Below are 17,652 nucleotides of genomic sequence, written 5' to 3'. Positions count from 1 at the left end.
CTATAACTCAGACCCTTGAGTCCTGGTAACAGCCTTGTAAATTTCCTCTGCACTCTCTCTTGTTTAATAACATCCTTCCTATAGCCAGGTGACCAAAATTGAACACAATACTCCAATTGCGGCCTCACCAAGTCCTGTATACTTGCAACACAACTTCTCAACTTCTATATTCAATGCCCTGACTGATGGAGGCAAGTGTGGCAAAAGCCTTCTTCGCTGCCTAATCTACCTGTGACTCCACTTTCAGAGAACCATGAACCTGAACTCCAAGGTCCCTTTATTCCATTACATTCCTTAAGGCCCTACCATTCACCATGAAACTCCTACCTTGATTTGACTTCCCAAAATACAAGACCTCACACTTATTTGAGGGTCATAATACATTAATGCAAATCTTTCTTAATTTCTGTTTCTGGACCTTATCAATCACTGCTGCAGAAAGGTTTGCACTGACATGATGCTTTTCATGATGCCCAAGACAGTGACAGAATGCATTAATAAAACCAATTTGAGTTGCAGATTGTAGGGGAAGAGAGGCCAGCAGACAACAGATCCATTCTCCATTGGGATGCAACAAAATGATTGGAAGTGTTTTTCACCAATCTCTGTGGGAAAATCAGGGACAATTCCCTTTCTTCACCCTTATAGTCAAAGATTGTTTATGGTACATGAACTAGCAAGGTCTTTCAGACTAATTTAATTCCTTCCACCTTGGAAATTCCACAGTTATCCCATTTTGGTACAAAAGTCTCTAAAACAACGACAAATGTTTTACTCTTTACATAATTAACTTTCTAACATCAGTTCCTAAATGTATCTATTGCCAGTTTGAATCCATCAGGCACCATTACAATTAACTATCAACATTCTGGGGGTTACTGTTGATGAGCTGCATTAGTTTTATAAATACTGTCAATATAAGATCCAATCAGAGTACGAATCCAATCATGAGTAATCCACCTCCTGGTTCACCAAAGCCTACTATCTACAAGACACAAGTGAGGAGTATGATGGAATATTCTTCACTTGCCTGGATGAGTGTAGCTTTAATAACATTCAATAAGCTTGGCATCATCCAGGTTAATGTAGCCTATTTAATTGGCCCGTCATCCACAGACATTCACTCCCTTTAATACCAATGCAGTGTGTACTAGATGTACTGCAAAAATTCACGAAAGCTCCTTAAATAACACCTTTCAAACCCATGACTACTTCCATCCTGAAGGACAAGGGCAATTGATATATGGGAACACCATTACCCCCAAGTTCCTCTCCAAGGCACTCACTGTCCTGAAGAGGAAATATATTGCTGTTCCTTCAGCATAGCCGAGTCAAAATCCTGGATTTCTCTCCCTGTCAGTATTGTAGGTGTACTGACAGCAAAGCTGAACCGAGTCACCTCAGCAGTTCATGGATCTGAAGAGGTCTGTGATAACTTTGTTGAAAGCCACAATTTTTACACAAGGAATTCTGGAAGTAGTCATCTTAAATTATGGGATACAATTTACCACTGTCTGTTCCTAATCTTTTGTGGCTTCCTTTGGATTTGACCATGTTACAAGCTCACCAAGCAGCAGAGAGAAATGTATAGCCTGTAAAATTCCTCCTGAGAAAGAATGATGATGCAAGGTTTGTGAAGGTTTGTCGCTCAGGTTGAGGTTTAGGGTGTAGGTTTGCTCGCTGAGCTGTAGGTTTGATATCCAGACGTTTCATTACCTGGTTAAAAGACCCAGTACATCCCTTGGACAAAACCAACGTCGTCTACAAAATTCCATGCAAGGACTGCCACAAACACTATGTAGGACAAACAGGAAGAAAGTTAGCCACCAAGTACACGAACACCAGCTAGCCACTAAAAGACACAACCCTCTCTCCCTCGTAGCCCTACACACGGAGGGAAAAAAAACCCACCATTTCGACTGAGACAACACATCTATCCTGGAACAGGCTAAGCAAAGACATGCCAGAGAATTCCTAGACGCCTGGCACTCCAACCACAACGCCATAAACAAACACATAGATCTAGATACCATCTATCAACCCCTCAGAAAACGAACAGGAAATGGCATCACCACAAACCCCAGGAACCCAGTCCAGGACAAACATATAAATAGAAAGCAGGAGACAACAGCTTCGCTTCACTTGGAGGTCGCTACTGATGATGTTACCTAGCCAGGGAATGAAACGTCTGAATATCAAACCTACAGCTCAGCGAGCAAACCTACACCCTAAAGAATGATGATTTTCAAACAGCCCTACTCAAATATTGCTCTACACTCCTCTAGGGTGGCTTCACTCCATGTCAACTGCTGATTTTGTAAAGGCTATGAACTCAACTTCACTCCCTTTTCCAGGCACTAACATCTAATGTGATACAGCAAGACAATAAGCAGGTATGACAGAAGGAGAAACATTGCAGGGCAGATCAAGGTTAAACCCTCAACAAATAACACTGGGCCTACAATTTGCTTATACTGTCAGAAGGATCCCATGTAGGGCGAGAGGATCAGCAACACTTTGGACTGAGATCAGACCTTGTCCACATATTAAATGATATCTTTCAAAGGCACAGGAATGTTTTGATTTTGTTAAATGACAAACCAATAGTTGGGTAGTTTCTATACTTTATATCTCAGGAGATGCTGTGGTAATTCAGCTGATAATGAGTGCAAGAAGTGCTGAAAACCCTCAAGGCTGCAATTTGACATACAAAGATCCTCTACAACCTCTGCTATCAAAGTTTATTTTAATTCACTCAGAGGATGTGGGCATCACTGAATGGCTGTCCATCTCTAGTTCCCCTTGAGAAGGTAGAAGTAAGCTGCCTTTTTGAACTGCTGCAGTTCATTTGGTGTCAGTACACCTACAATGCTGTTAGGAAATTGCTAATCATCTTTATGCAGACAGGTGAGGAGTATTCTATCACACTTGTGTCTTGAATCAGCTGAACATTGTGTAATCATTAGTGAACATCCCCACTTCAGATCCTAGTATCGAATGAAGCAGCTGAAGATGGTTGGACTGACATTACCCTGAGGAACTCCTGCAGAGATGTCCCGATGAATGAATGTATGAGTTGTAGAGAGATAGAATGCAGGAATAGTAGGAAATAAGGAAGGCAAATGGAAGCTTGGCATTTATTGCTAATGGAATAGAGTGTATAAGTAGGAAAGTGTTGCTACAACTGGATAACGTAGTAGTGTGATTGCACATGGAGTATTGCATATAGTTTTGGTGCCTTTACTTGAGGAAGGATGAACTTGCATTGGAGGCAATTCAGAGGAGGCTCATTAGATTGATTCCAGAGATGATGAATTTGTCTTACAAAGACAGATTGAGCAGCTCAGGCTATTTTCTTTGCAGTTGAAAGAGTGAGAGGAGATCTAATCAAGATATATAATATATTAAAGTGATTGACAAAATAGATATAGACAGAATGTTTCTCATGGGACAATCTAGTACAAGAGGACTTGGATTTAGGATAAGGGGCAGTAGATTTAAAACAGAGATAAGAAGTAATTGCTTCTCTCATCAATGGAATCTATGGAATTCAGTAGCCCAGAGTGTGGTGGATGTTGGGACACTGAATAAATTTAAAGAGGAGATTGACGTTTAATAATTAAAAGGTTAAAAGGTTATAGAGAGCAGCAGGAAAGTAGAGTTAAGGCCAAGGTGAGATTAACCATGACCATACTGAATGGTGGAGCAGACCTGAGGGGCTGAATTGACTACTCCTGCTCCTAGCTCTTACATTTTTCTGTCTGGGAGTTGAGATAACCTCCAACAACCATGGCTATCCATCTTTGTACCTGCAGAGAGTTTCTCCCTGATTTCTAATTACTCCAGTTTTGCTAGGGCTCTTTGATGTTGTACTTGGTCAATGTGACTTTGATGTCAAGGGCAGTTACTTTCACTTCCCCTCTGGAGTTCAGCTGTTTTGTCCATTTTTGAACCAAGGCTGTAATGAGTCAGGAGCTGAGTGACCTTGGCAAACCCGAACTGAGAATCAATGAGCAGGGCATTGCTATACAAATGATAGTTGAGACCACTCTTGCAACACCTTCCATGTTGATTTAAAGTAGACTAATGGGACAGTATTTTTCTGAGTTTGATTTGTAATGCTTTGCTTTTATACAGGATGAACCTGAGCAATTTTGGTTATTTCTGGGTAGATGCCATTGATGCAATGGAGCTGCCAGGATAGGGGTACAGCATATTCTGGAGTGCAAGTCTACCTTGCTATTGTGGGAATATTGTCAAGGTTCACAATATCCAGTGTTTCCAGCTATTTCCTGAGATTGTGTGGTGTGAACAAGCTGATTGAAGAATGGCATCCGTGATGTCGAGGACTTCCAAAGAAAGCCGTGTTTGATCATCCACTCAGCAGTCTGCCTGAAGATAGTTGTAAATGCTGTTGCACTGATATGCTGAGCTTTCACATTATTGTGGATGGGGTATTTGTGGAGACTCTGCCACCAGTAATTTTCCATTCATGACTGGATGTGACAGGACTGCAGAACTTAGATCTGATCCATTGGTTGTGGAATCATTTAACTCCATCACTTGATGCTTCTGCTGTTTGACAATTAAGCAGTCATGCATTGTAGTTTCAATAGGTTGACACATCATATCAGGTATTCCTGTTGCTGCTCCTGGCATACCCTCCTGCATTCTTCATTGAACCAGAGTTTGCCCCTTGGATTGATGGTAATGGTAGAATGGGGAATATTCTGGACCATGAAATTGAAGATTGTGTTGAGAGTATAATTCTGCTACTCAAGATGGCTCACAGTGCCTTATGGGAGCCCAGTCTTGAGTCGATAAATCTGTTTGAAATGTATCCCATTTAGTATGCTGGTGGTGCCACACATGATGGATGATATGCGAAATGTGAGGATGGGACTTTGTCTTTATTAAGGATGAGTAGTAGTCATTCCAACTGATATTGTCAAGGACAGACTTATCTGCAGCAAATGTTTGCTGAGGATGAGGTCCAATCTCTTTTGGTTCTTTCACTTCCTACCTCAGATACAATTGGTCGCTATATCAATCAACTTGGTCAGTATCAGTGCTGCTGAGCAACTGTTGGTGGTAGACATTGAAGTTGCCAACCCTGAGTATACTCTGTGTCTTTACCAGTGCATGGAAGAGTATTAATTCATAAGCTGAGTTGGGAGGAGAGTGCAGTATATGATAATCAACAGGAGATCCTTGCCCATGTTTGACCTAGTGGCATGAGACTGGATGTTGTACAAAGTCAATGTTCAGGACTCCCAGGGCAACTTCCAACTGTACCCCTGCAGGGACATGTCTTATCCCAGGATGGTGATATATGGAAAGTACTGATTTTGAGTATGACTATGTCAAGCTGTTGGGCATTAAAGAGTCAGCACATTGCTGTAGGTCTGGAGTCATATGTAATTATGCAGAATAAAACAGAATTCCTTTACTAAAGGAACCAGATGGGTTTTTATGACAACGAACAATGCTGTTATAGTCATCATTAGACTTTCATTCCAATCTTTTTTAAAAAAAATCACATTTCACTGTCTGATGGTGGTATTTGCAACCAAGTCCTGAGAGTATCTTTGGAATACAACCCATACAACATTATTATTTCACCAACACTTCTCATAACATGCAGAATGCCACACAGATATTTCCAATTAACTTCAAAATGGAGAAATGTATCTGATGAAATGGTGTCAATTAAGTTGGATCATAATGACTCTTCTAGGAGAAAGTGAGGACTGCAGATGCTGGAGATCAGAGCTGAAAATGTGTTGCTGGAAAAGCGCAGCAGGTCAGGCAGCATCCAAGGAGCAGGAGAGTCGACGTTTCGGGCATGAGCCCTTCTTCATTCCAGCAACACATTTTCAGCTCATAATGAGTCTTGCAATTTAGAAAATCCACTTCAGTACATTAAAATAATACGCTATATCCTCCTTTAACTCTTTAATACTAATCTTAATAAAAAGTGCACGGTACATGAAAAAATGTTGATTATTTTTTCATGGACACAATCACAGTAACCATTTCCTGACAAAAAAATAATTCCAGCACATTTACAATGGTAATGTGATTTACACCATAAGTTGCTTTGATAAGTTCGATATTCCGGTGGCACAGTGGTTAGCACTGCGGCCTCACAGCGCCAGAGACCCGGGTTCAATTCCCGACTCAGGCGACTGACTGTGTGGAGTTTGCACTTTCTCCCCGTGTCTGCGTGGGTTTCCTCCGGCTGCTCCGGTTTCCTCCCACAGTCCAAAGATGTGCGGGTCAGGTGAATTGGCCACGCTAAATTGCCCGTAGTGTTAGGTAAGGGGTAAATGTAGGGGTATGGGTGGGTTGCGCTTCGGCGGGTTGGTGTGGACTTGTTGGGCCGAAGGGCCTGTTTCCACACTGTAGGTAATCTAATCTAATTTGTATGAAAGCAGAGAGCTAGAAACACTTTTTAGTGTTGGTTTGTACAGGGTGGGATTGAACTGGACAATGTTCCTGAACTGCAAATTTTGGTTCATATTAAACAGCTAAATTAATTGCGTTCTGATTGCTATCAATGTTCCATAAGCTTACTGAATGATCTGATCAGCCAAATTCTTTAAAGCTACATCTGAATATGTGAACGCTTTCCTCAAACTATACTGCACTCATATTAGTTAAAAAGCATCTATAGATCCTGGTAAAAACTATTTGAAAGGAGGAATATGCTCTATTCATTTATTTGCTGTGAAAAACAAGGTAACATTCCAGTTTCATTTCTCAGCTCAGTCTCATTTCTCAGCTCAGTCTCAAACAGACAAACATATTGTCAGAGCCTTTCCATCAGCCTCATTCTGTGCTGTATGGTTCCATCACTGGAATTTTACATTTGCTCTACGAGGGAGCGGGGAGATTGGGAATGTTCAAAAATGGTTGGATGGCTTAGAATGTTGAGCCCATCACCTGATCCTTCATGTAATGTACGAGCTGTAGGGTAGGTGCCAGGCAGCCAACTGAGGCCCTGAAGTGGTCAAATAATAGCCAAATAAGGAGCTTTCCTGCCTGTCACTGGAGGAGAATGACCAGTAAAACCTACTGGTTTAGATGGAGTCAATGGCAGTAACAACTGTGTGGCTCAATATGGCAGTTGGCAATTCAATCTTTTGCTGAATTCGTGAAGCATTTAGGTAGAGTCAGAGATCTTTGCAAGAAGATTTATTTCAAAAATTGCTGCAAAGCTCTAGTTTTCTTCAGAAATGGAAAATGCCAAACAGGAAGTTTCTTACCATCATTGATGGGTTATGGTAGTTCAAGTAAATTCAGGACCCTCTTATTTAACAATCAATACCATTTGCATCTGATTTTAATTCCATGTAATTTATGCCTGATTTCACTCTTTGGATTAGGGTAGCCTGCAGTCAACTGATAAAATGCAAACATCTGCAAGACAACACGAGCCTTATGCTTCATTATCCTACCTGAAGTGGAGCACTCTGCTTCCTTACAGTACTCTATTCAGTGGTGTGGCTGAGAACTGGCAAGTCTCCCTCGATGCAAGTGTTTAGTGTGAATGCTATTCAAGGACAGGCGCAAACATACTGCAAGATTTATTTAACTCTGAAATCAGGCAGGAATGAACTTGATCAAGTTAAAACAGTTAGTTATCTTATTATATTGCTCAATTTGATAATGCCTTCTAATAAGATTCTGCCGTACATGTCCAGTGTTTTCATTTTTGTTGCATTCCTTTACAATATATTGCCAGAAATAATCATACAATATTGAACTTTTTTTTCTCTTTCCCCCATGTTTTTAGTTTTGTAAAGTGGTTCTGGAATTATTAAGATGTGGAGTATCAAGTAACCAATCTGTGTCACTATAATGTAAGAAAAGATTCTGTGCTGCAACTAAACTAATTTCTATTTAAAATGAAACATCTCAGTTTCTTTTGAATTCAGAAAACCTGGAATATGCCTATTTGCACAAAACTGCTTCAATGCCAAAAACAACCTATGCTTGTATCAACACTTCAGTGAATTAACTAGTTTAATGCAAGCAGTTTGTGGTTACCAGCAAAAAGTAATCAGCTGCAGACAGATATTACACAGAGAGACACATATTAGTGAGTCTTGCATTTTTCCTTTATCTTCTTTGTCTTTTAAACATATCAATTGAAATTACTGGAACAGAATAAATTATGAGGGAATCACATTATAGTTCACAATGAATAGCAGATTTAGTTTACAGAAAGACAATAGAGAGGTATAACTCTTCAAAACACAACTGTATAAATCTGTTGCAATGAAACTAATTCAAGATTCAACACAATTTGATACACAAAACAATCCACTGCCTCCTGTCTAGATGTCTAACCCCTGGAGCACATTCGCAGGACAAATTCTTCTAATGTTATTGACTGGATTTAATAGCAATAAATAGCATTCATGACACAGTTAAATGGGCTGATAATTAACCCGGGAATCATTCCATTGCTTCCACACGATCCTCCAAAGAAAAACTGTGTGTTTGAAGATATGCTTGAAAAGAAGCACTGATGAATTATCCTTTAGGGAATGTGGGATGATTTCGCTCAAGCTTTGGAATGTTGGCTTATTTTCTCCTAACCAGTTCAATTGACAGCCCTCATGATGCAAACATATAATCCGTACAGTGTGAAAACAGGCCCTTCGGCCCAGCAAGTCCATACCAATCTTCCAAAGAGTATCCCACCCAGACCCATTTTCCTATTATTCGACATTTAATGCACCTCACCCACACATACATGAACACTATGGGCAATTTGACATGGCCAATTCAGCTAACCTACACATCTTTGGATTGTGGGAGGAAACCCGAGCACCCAGAAGGGATCCACGCAGACACTGGGAGAATGTGCAAACTCCATGCAGACAGTCACCTGAGGCTGGAATTGAACCCAGCACCCAGTACCATGAGGCAGTATTGCTAACCACTAAGCCCCTATGATACCCTAACTAGGCTATATTATGGTGTTTTGTTTCCTGATTACCTAAGATACTGTCTGGAGTTAGTGAAACACAAGTGGGACACTCCCAAACAGGATGACGCAAGGAAATGATAATAAGCTTTCAAGTTGTTAGTACTACAATTGTTACAAAATAATAGTTAAATTGGAATTTTTTTCTTACACTGCTCTATGGTTTGGGGAAATAATGATCTCATCCTATACAAAAGGTTTTGTCAGTTTTCAGCTCATGCATTGCCATACTGAAATAAAGAGACACTCTTTCACAAAGTTATTCAAAATACCGCAACATATTTGATGAATTTCAAATATTAACTCTATTTTGGCCTGTGATTGCCAAATGAATAATGTGATGGACAGGGTGGGAGGAGGTGGATGCGGAATATGAGTGGCGACAAGTTATCTGGCAACCAATCCTATCCTGCAATAAATTGCATAAACAACTCCGGACCACATAACTATTCAGATTGAATTGCACAGTCTGCTTTGAAATATTCATGTCCATATTTTCAGAACTTCCTGGCTCATGTTCGAAAGCAGTATGTCAGCAAGAATGTGAACGATGGATGTAAGATCAGTAGATACAGGAGCACAAGTAGGCCATTCAACCCACTGAATCTGCTCAGCCATTCAATCAGATTATGGCAGATGGGATAATTCTCAACTCCACTTTCCTGTCTTTTCCCCATAATCCTTGACTCCCTTACTGATTAAAATGTTGTCAATCTCAGGCTTAGTCACTCAGCCTCAATAGCCCTCTGTGATAAAGAATTCTACAGGTTTGCAACCCTCTGTGTGAAAATTGGAAATAAAGTAATAAATTTGCTTTTAACTTTGGGATTACAGGAAGAGGGAAAGTGATATTATGAGTTTACCATTCTGGAATCATGTATCCCTGCTGGTTGTTCCGAAGGTTCAGCTGACAGTGGTCATTCCTTACAAGGGCAACAAACACCGTTGTGCTTTGGAATAATATTGCTGTTCAGGGGACCAAAAGCCTGGAATTCCCTTCCCAACAGCATTGTAAGTACATCCAAATCACAAGGACTGGAGCCATGCATAAAGTTAGCTCATCACCACCTTCTCATGAGTAACTTAAGAAAGGGCAATAAATGCTGGCCCTGTCTGTAATAACCAGAGCATATGAACAAATAACAAATTACTGTCACACTTGCCCAACTTGAATTTGTTGCATCAGCTGTAAGTGCACTGAAATAAAACAAAACCCACAGGATTTCAGGGTAATTACAAATAATTAAGGTCATTCAGCCCACTATACCTATTCGTCCAAAACAACCATCCAGCCCCTCTGTTCTTGCTGTGTTTGTCTCTTTGGTGAGACTCATGCTTTTAATACTGCCATCTGCCTGAAAATCTATTCTCATCGTCGATTGCTCTCTTCATGTAGAACTTTCGGATATCAATCATGAAGTTTCCTTTCTGTAGTTTGAATCTTTTTTTCCTTGTCCAACTCCCATCTTTGATTTTAAAAACTTTCCTATATTTACTATTCATATCTCTACAAGATCATTTCTGAGATATCTCTCTTCCTAATAATTAGATACATAACATCAGAACTAAACTATTTAGCCCCTTCTTCACTTAGTTTCCTTATCTCTTGATAGCCAGCTGTGGATGCAGTATTCAATATATTAAACAATGTACAGTACCCTTTCCACTACCATTCGACTGTTCTGATTGCACAGATCAACATTTATTTGCTTTGCATTAATTGGGTATGTTTTACCTAAATCTCTTTCACTTTCATTCTTAAGCTGAGGGCTGCTTTAGAAACCCATTTAACTTTGTGCATTGATTTTGAAGATAAAGTTTGTACAGATAAGCAACAGCAAATATGATTATATGGAAAAAGACAATCAGGTTCATTGTTCCTCAATACAATATACAGTCTGTCCTGTCCTGTGTCTCCTCAAAATTTCATATATGTAAGTCAGCCTACTGAGGGACTAAAACTTGGTTATCCACATGACACACTGCGTGTTAAAATGCATTGCTCATTTGGGTTTCATTCATGGGTATTAGTTTTGATGTCTCATTCATGTTTCTTTAAGAATTAGTTTCATTTAAGGATCTCACCTGTGAACTGCAGCTGCGCAGATACTGGAGACTGAGGCATACACTCCAGATCCCCAGACCGAGAGCTGGGTGTAATCGCAACGTGGTGGGCACAGCACATCCACCTGATTCTCCTTATAGTAAGCACCTCTGGTGGTACAGTTGATTGACATGGGCACTTGAAGAATAAAACATAGAAACATAATTTGCAATAAATATCACAGGACCATGAGTGATAGGTATCTCTTCAGCAATTAAAAACTCAAATCTCAACATATTGACACAAAACAATAACTGTTTTACAAGGTGGCATCAATTGTCCCTGTCGCATTGATTAAGGATACTTAATAAATGTGCATTTACATTACATAAGATAACGGAGGAAAGTGTACATCTGGGATGGGAAGTCTCCGTAAGAACACAATATTGTGCCCAACAAAAAAAATCTAGTAAATTGCTTCAGAAATCTTTCACATGGAATATGTCGATAACGATAAAGATAATGCAGATGAGTCATTGCATTTTAGAAAGCGTACCTGATCCTTGGGCCCCGTTTGCTGGCGAAGTGAATATTAAGATCCCTGCACACATCAAAATGAATAATATCTTGTAATTCCAGAGTATTACTTTCAAAGAGAAATACAAGAATCAGTCACAGCTGTCAGAGGAATGAGAACGATAACATGTGTAAGGCATTTAATCAAATATATAGTCATTTTCCAGTAAAATAATGGGTGATAAACAGGTTTTTTTGTGTGAGAGCAAACTGGGGTTTAGTGCTAACAACAGGAGGTGTAGTAACTTGAGTTAAATAACTCTAGATTTAACCTGCACCAAACTTCAGAAACTGTATTTTGTGAGAGTCCTGTCAATTCTTTGTTTTAGGTATATTGCTGTCCTGAAGATATTTGCAGCTGCAGGTTTTCCTAGCTCCGAGACGCTCCTATTCTCTTCATCTGTCGCTCCATCCCTTTGACAGACAGTCCATACACAGCAGATAAGGGGGGCCTGGATAGTTCGGCGACTCTCCATCCCGGGTAATCGGGTACTCGGGTAATCTCTGAATTCCGGACCTCAAATACCTAGCATACCCTAACCTGTCGCATGTCTCCCGGTGTCTGCAGGCAGGATTAAGGAGAGTTTAGAGGCTCCCCTTAAATGGACGGGGTTGAACCGCCAGTTCCTAGACTGACCGAATTGCAACTGTTTGCCCAGTGATTGACTGAGAGAAGGTACTTACCGAGAGAAAGGATCGCCGTGCTGAAGACAGACATTGTAACAGCGTCCCACTGTCTCTCAGTCCCAGAGCTACAGTCAAATACAAAGCATCCATCACCGACAGCCAAACATGCCCGAAACAAGGCAACACATCTACAGGATAATGCCTGAGCAAAAAAAAACTTCAACAAGATATTTTACTATCGCAATAGGAGTTCACACGCCTGCAAGGTAACGGATGAAATTTCTTACACTGTCCCAGCAGAATGGGACCTAATATTTATTTTTACGCTTATTTTATCAGATAACAAAATAAAAACTCAGGTAACCCTCTAGGAATTTTAGACAATTCATAAATGAAAGCAGCGAGAAAGGTCCGCATTTCACAGCAGCGATTTTAATCCCTGTCCCAGTGTTGCTTGTTTACTATCTAATGATCATTCACAGCAACTGTTGCAGATATGTTACAACCAGCAGCGTTTAACTGTTGGATCTATGTCCCCCCATCCTGCCCTTTATTCAGAGTCCACGCGGAATACCAAGATACAACGCTCCACAATCAGGTCTTTTTGTTAGCATTAAGTCAGAATTCGCTCTCCAGTAAATACCTCTGTATAGAAAGTTTCCACGCTCAGTCTGCAGTTGCCCCACACTGCCCTTCTCCCTGAGCTCTCGGATTCAGTGTCCGGCTCAAAACTCAGACTTAACCGAAACTTCCCCAATTCACCTAAATACTCCCGGTTGCGTCACGCCGACGCGTTCCAGATGGGCACTTTTTACAAATGTCTGAGATTTTCATCCCTCCTCTCACCGATGACAATTAGGTTTTCACAAATATGAAGGGGACAAACCGAGTGGCAACACTATGTCAGGTAGTGTGTGAGGGTGGTGGGAAATCTGCACTAACAGATAACCAGCGATTCCCAGGAAAGCAGCCAGAATCCGAGAAAATCATACATGCGGGATGTGGGAAAATGACTGAGCAGTAATCACCACCCGAACTGAAAATCACCTGAACAGACAAATTATCTGAAGTCATAAGAATTGGAAATCACTCCTGGATTGAAATCACCAGAACTGAAACATCCCCTAATCTGAAAAATCGCCTGAAGTGAAAAATCACCCAAACTGAAATCACAAGGACCGAAAAATTACCCAATATGAAAATCACCCAAATTAAAATCACAGACAGAACATGTCAGAACAGGGTAACTTCCTCAGTTCGCTGGATGTCGATCCTGACCCTGCATTGTGAAGGCACTGTCAGATCTCTCACATTCCAGCCTCTTGATGAAAAATGGTAATGGGTTTAGTTTAGAAATTTAACAAATTAACAAATTAAGTTGCCATTGCAAGCAAATCACTCCCATTACATTAATATTTCCATTCAGTCCAATAATATGCAGTTAGTGCATTGGCCAGTCAGGATTAAACCTGTCAACCTGTATTTATGCAACATGTTTAAAAATCAGAACAATTGCCTTAAGGCATTTCATAGAAATAAAGTTAGACAAAATAAACCAATGTTCGGACTGAACGAAAGGGATTATTTCAATTACTGACAATACTTTATTGTGACACTAAACCTGGTGAAGGAGCAGCACTCCAAAAGCTAGTGCTTCCAAATCAACCTGTTGGACAATAACCTGCTGTTGTATGATTTTTAACTTTATTGTGAAAATATAATCATATCAAATCACAGCTATGAGTAGGGGAGAACTCTAAGTTAACATCAATTTTGAGCATCATGGTACATTAAAAGCTACATATAAATAGGCAAGTATTTGATTTAGCTGGTGGGAGTGGTTGCTCCGAACAATATGTCATATTGATCCTGTTTGCTCGAGGGAATCCCTTTTATAGTACATCCCTGCCAACACCCCAAACGAAATGTTTGTGAGCAAAAATGGATTGAAAGATGAAGGTTGCCATTTTAAAATATTTTATATTTTAAATATTTGAAATTTTTTTTATATATAGAACAGTTCCTGTTTGAACAAAAACCTTCCCCCTGAAGTTTTCAGGTGATGCTTTCTGAAGAAGAAATATTGAGATTGTTTTGATAGAATTTGTGGCCTTCTTAAATTTTATTGAAAAATTATTTTTTCCCATAATATGTTTAATTTTCTTCAACTGAATAATTGATTATTTCTTAAATACAAGATATTGTTTATACTTAGAATTCCTATCCCTACCTCCAGTCCTCCACAGTAAAGTATAAACACAATTGGGATGTATGCTTTCATAAAGACCTTACACATGAAAATACTGATAAATATTGTATTTCACATTGTTTTATTTTCATGATATAGTCTGAGTACATAGTTTGAATGCGTGCGGTAATCCAATTGAAAGCCATATCAACACTACATTTGTAAAAAGGTTTTTCTAAATAAAATTAAAGCATAATAAGCTGGACAAATACAACATCAAGTAAGCTACTGAGAAGAAATTTGCTTTTCAAAAGCCATACTAAAACTAACAAAAATAAACACTACTCTATGCATTTTTCACAATACACCATTTTCTGAAAAGCAGTGATTAAGTGACAAACAAAATTCTAAAGTTAACAGTCTTTGTGCTTTCTCTTAAATATGAAATAGCCATAGAAGTAAAGGGTTTTTGACTTTTGCTGTGTTAAAGTTTTTGATGATCAAAAGAACTGATTTCAACTATTACCAATAATTTGTCACATTTTCCAAAATGAAGCTTATTACACGGACACAGAATTGAAAACCAATATTCATATTAAACAAGAATGCTTTAATAAACCATAAATCACCATACAAATAAATAATTGTACACTGGTTATAAAATCAAGCTGGGACTGAAACTGCAATTACCCAGAATTAAAGGTGTTCTGATTCACCTTTCTGTCCTGGTGCCTGTTTCTTTTCTAAGTTAGAGGATACAGTTATGATGGGTGCAGTATTGTCCAAGTCTGCATTCCATTCTGGGATGTTAGCTATAGGAAGGGATTTCTGGTACTTGTCAGCCTGATTTCTAATTACCAGTTTGCTCCTCACATTAGACTGGTTCTCAGGTTTCGCAAAGCTTTCATTATTCTTTGCTTGCCGGCAATGGAAGAGAGCTTGCACCTCCTTGCGGAACTTGGGGCTCATGCCAAAATAAATGATGGGGTTGTAGAAGCTGGCAGATTTGGCGATGAGACAAGCGAGGACACTGGTGATAGCTGGTGCACTGTAACCACAGGCTGACCACATGGAAATGACTGCATAGGGGGACCAAGCCAGAATAAAGGCTGTACAGATAACAAAAGACACCTGTAAAATAAAGCATACCAGCTGCTATAATAGCAGGCAAAAACAAAGGTTTGTATTGTATTGCTGTTTCAATTTGTAAATCTTGATGCTTGTAGCATGGATCACTTAATTCATTTAGATTAACAGTATCAAATTTGAGCTGTAATTTACTATGTAAGTCGCAGTTGGTTTGTTGTATATAACATTTGAATGATAAATAAAATTGATGATATTAGTGGCATAAATTCAAACATCATGTTATGCTTTCTAGTTAACTGGGGTCTAATTGAATTAATTGGTAGAGGCTGTTCTAATGTGAAAGATATTTAATGTAAAACCTTCCCCTTGCATGAAGTTGCATGTTCTCTCCCACATTTGCTCAAAATGGAAGAGAAACAGCCTGTGAATGGAAAAACATGTGTGAGACATAATGTGTAATTGGAAGACCAGTTCCTTATGGAGTTTGTCTATCTCACCTTGCACTGATTGGGTGCCTAGGGTGACCTTTCCTGGGTACTTTAGGGCTTTTGGGAATAAAATTGCCAATCACTCCTGTGCACTTTGAGTGCAATTTCTATCCTTTAAGATGTGGTCCCCAGAATTTGACATAATAGTCCAGGTGAGGATAAGCCTAGTGTTTTATAAAGTTTCACCATACTTTCTGGATTCCGTCTCTCTTTATAAAACACAACAGCCTATATACCTCAATGACTTCCTTAAACACACACGCACACCTCCAAAATCCACCCCCTTCCCTACCCACATGGAACAGTCTGTTCTTCCTTCCAAAGCATATTGCTTCATACTTCTCTACATTAAATTTAATTCCCATGTGTCTGTTGAAGTCTATGTCTTTTTCAGGTCTATATCAGTTCACAGATCACAATATTTTCAAGTTTCATGTCATTACCAAATTTCGAAATTGCTACCAGATCCCCAAGTCTAGGTCCTTAACACAGATCAAGAAAATCAGTAACCCGAACACCGATAATATGACGGTATGATTGTAATTGGTGCTGAGTTACAGGAAGGAGGGAGCATTACTGAATCAAAAACCCGAAGGCCTGCAGCAGAAACCACAAGACAATCCTGGCTGTTGATCTTAAAACTGATAAGCCATCAAATCAGAAACCATTCTGATCAATACCATTCAGCTACTCATCATACCAATTCACTGAGAGGTGCTGTGTGGCACAGTAATAGTGTCTCTACCTTTAACTTAGAAGACCTGGGTACAAGTTTCACCTCCTCTAGCGGTGTAGCATGACATGCATCAGCAGTTGGTTTGAAAAAAAAATCTGCATGTTCACTGTGTAATTGGGTGATACAGATATGAACCAGCAGTAATGCTGATTTCAGTATGGCAATCAAGGTATTTTTAATCCCTTTGGGTAGGGCAAATAAATAAAATCAGCTAAGATTTCAAATAATCTCTTAGTAATTATTTTCCTAAACATTCTTGTTTGAGGATTTATTTTGTTTCCATTACTTTTAATATCACTAGAAATTAACTTTTTTTTGGAATTCCAAATATTATTTGTTATATAAATGACTGTGTTCCACTCTCACCTCACAGTTGTATTGCACTGGCAGCAGTCGGAGAAAGTTAATTAGGTTAATTCCGGAGGGATTTAACAGTGCAAACACTGAGTGGATGTTTTTCCTTCATGAGAGAATCTAGAAGTAGGAGTCACAATTTCAAATAAGGCTTCATTTTAGATGGAGCCGAGGGGGAATTTCATCTCTCACAAGTTTGGAATTCTCTACCACATTGAATATATTAAATATTGCATTAGACAACCTTTTGAACTGCAAAGAAGTCAAAAGTTATGAGGAGCAGATAGGAAAGTAAGTTTAAGACCACAATCAGATCAGTCATGATATTATCCGAAAGATGGAGCAGGCTTGAGGGGCTCAATAGCTAATTGTTGCTCCTGTACCTATGTTCTTGCATGAAGGTTCTGATCTTCTTGCATTCTTTTCTTATCCAAGTCATTTTAATGTTAACCCGTCATTATCAACTTCTTTGCTGCTTACCTTGTTTAACTCTTACCCTAGATGTGGAGTTGCCGGTGCTGGACTGGGATGGACAAAGCGCTCCGAAAGCTA

The 17,652-nt window shown here is 39.4% G+C and overlaps 2 protein-coding genes across 2 annotated transcripts in view; both read right to left on the bottom strand.

Moving 5' to 3' along the window:
- Positions 1-12,968, bottom strand: part of coch (coagulation factor C homolog, cochlin (Limulus polyphemus)) — a 62,152-nt gene extending 49,184 nt beyond the window's left edge. Inside the window, exons 1-4 of the mRNA XM_060828382.1 lie at positions 12,889-12,968; positions 12,303-12,370; positions 11,599-11,643; positions 11,084-11,240 (exon numbers count right to left, since the gene is read on the bottom strand). Of these exons, the coding sequence (XP_060684365.1) occupies positions 11,084-11,240; positions 11,599-11,643; positions 12,303-12,336 (236 nt within the window). The 5' untranslated portion in view covers positions 12,337-12,370; positions 12,889-12,968. The remainder of the gene's footprint in view (positions 1-11,083; positions 11,241-11,598; positions 11,644-12,302; positions 12,371-12,888) is intronic.
- A 2,161-nt stretch (positions 12,969-15,129) lies between these two features.
- Positions 15,130-17,652, bottom strand: part of opn6b (opsin 6, group member b) — a 38,752-nt gene continuing 36,229 nt past the window's right edge. The window contains exon 7 of the mRNA XM_060828957.1: positions 15,130-15,564. Coding sequence (XP_060684940.1) covers positions 15,130-15,564 — 435 coding nt within the window. The remainder of the gene's footprint in view (positions 15,565-17,652) is intronic.

The sequence above is a fragment of the Hemiscyllium ocellatum genome, chromosome 8 (assembly GCF_020745735.1).
Source record: "Hemiscyllium ocellatum isolate sHemOce1 chromosome 8, sHemOce1.pat.X.cur, whole genome shotgun sequence".
Taxonomy (NCBI): domain Eukaryota; kingdom Metazoa; phylum Chordata; class Chondrichthyes; order Orectolobiformes; family Hemiscylliidae; genus Hemiscyllium; species Hemiscyllium ocellatum.
The sequence above is the reverse complement of the archived record's forward strand: the minus strand, read 5'-3'. Positions and strand labels throughout refer to the sequence as shown.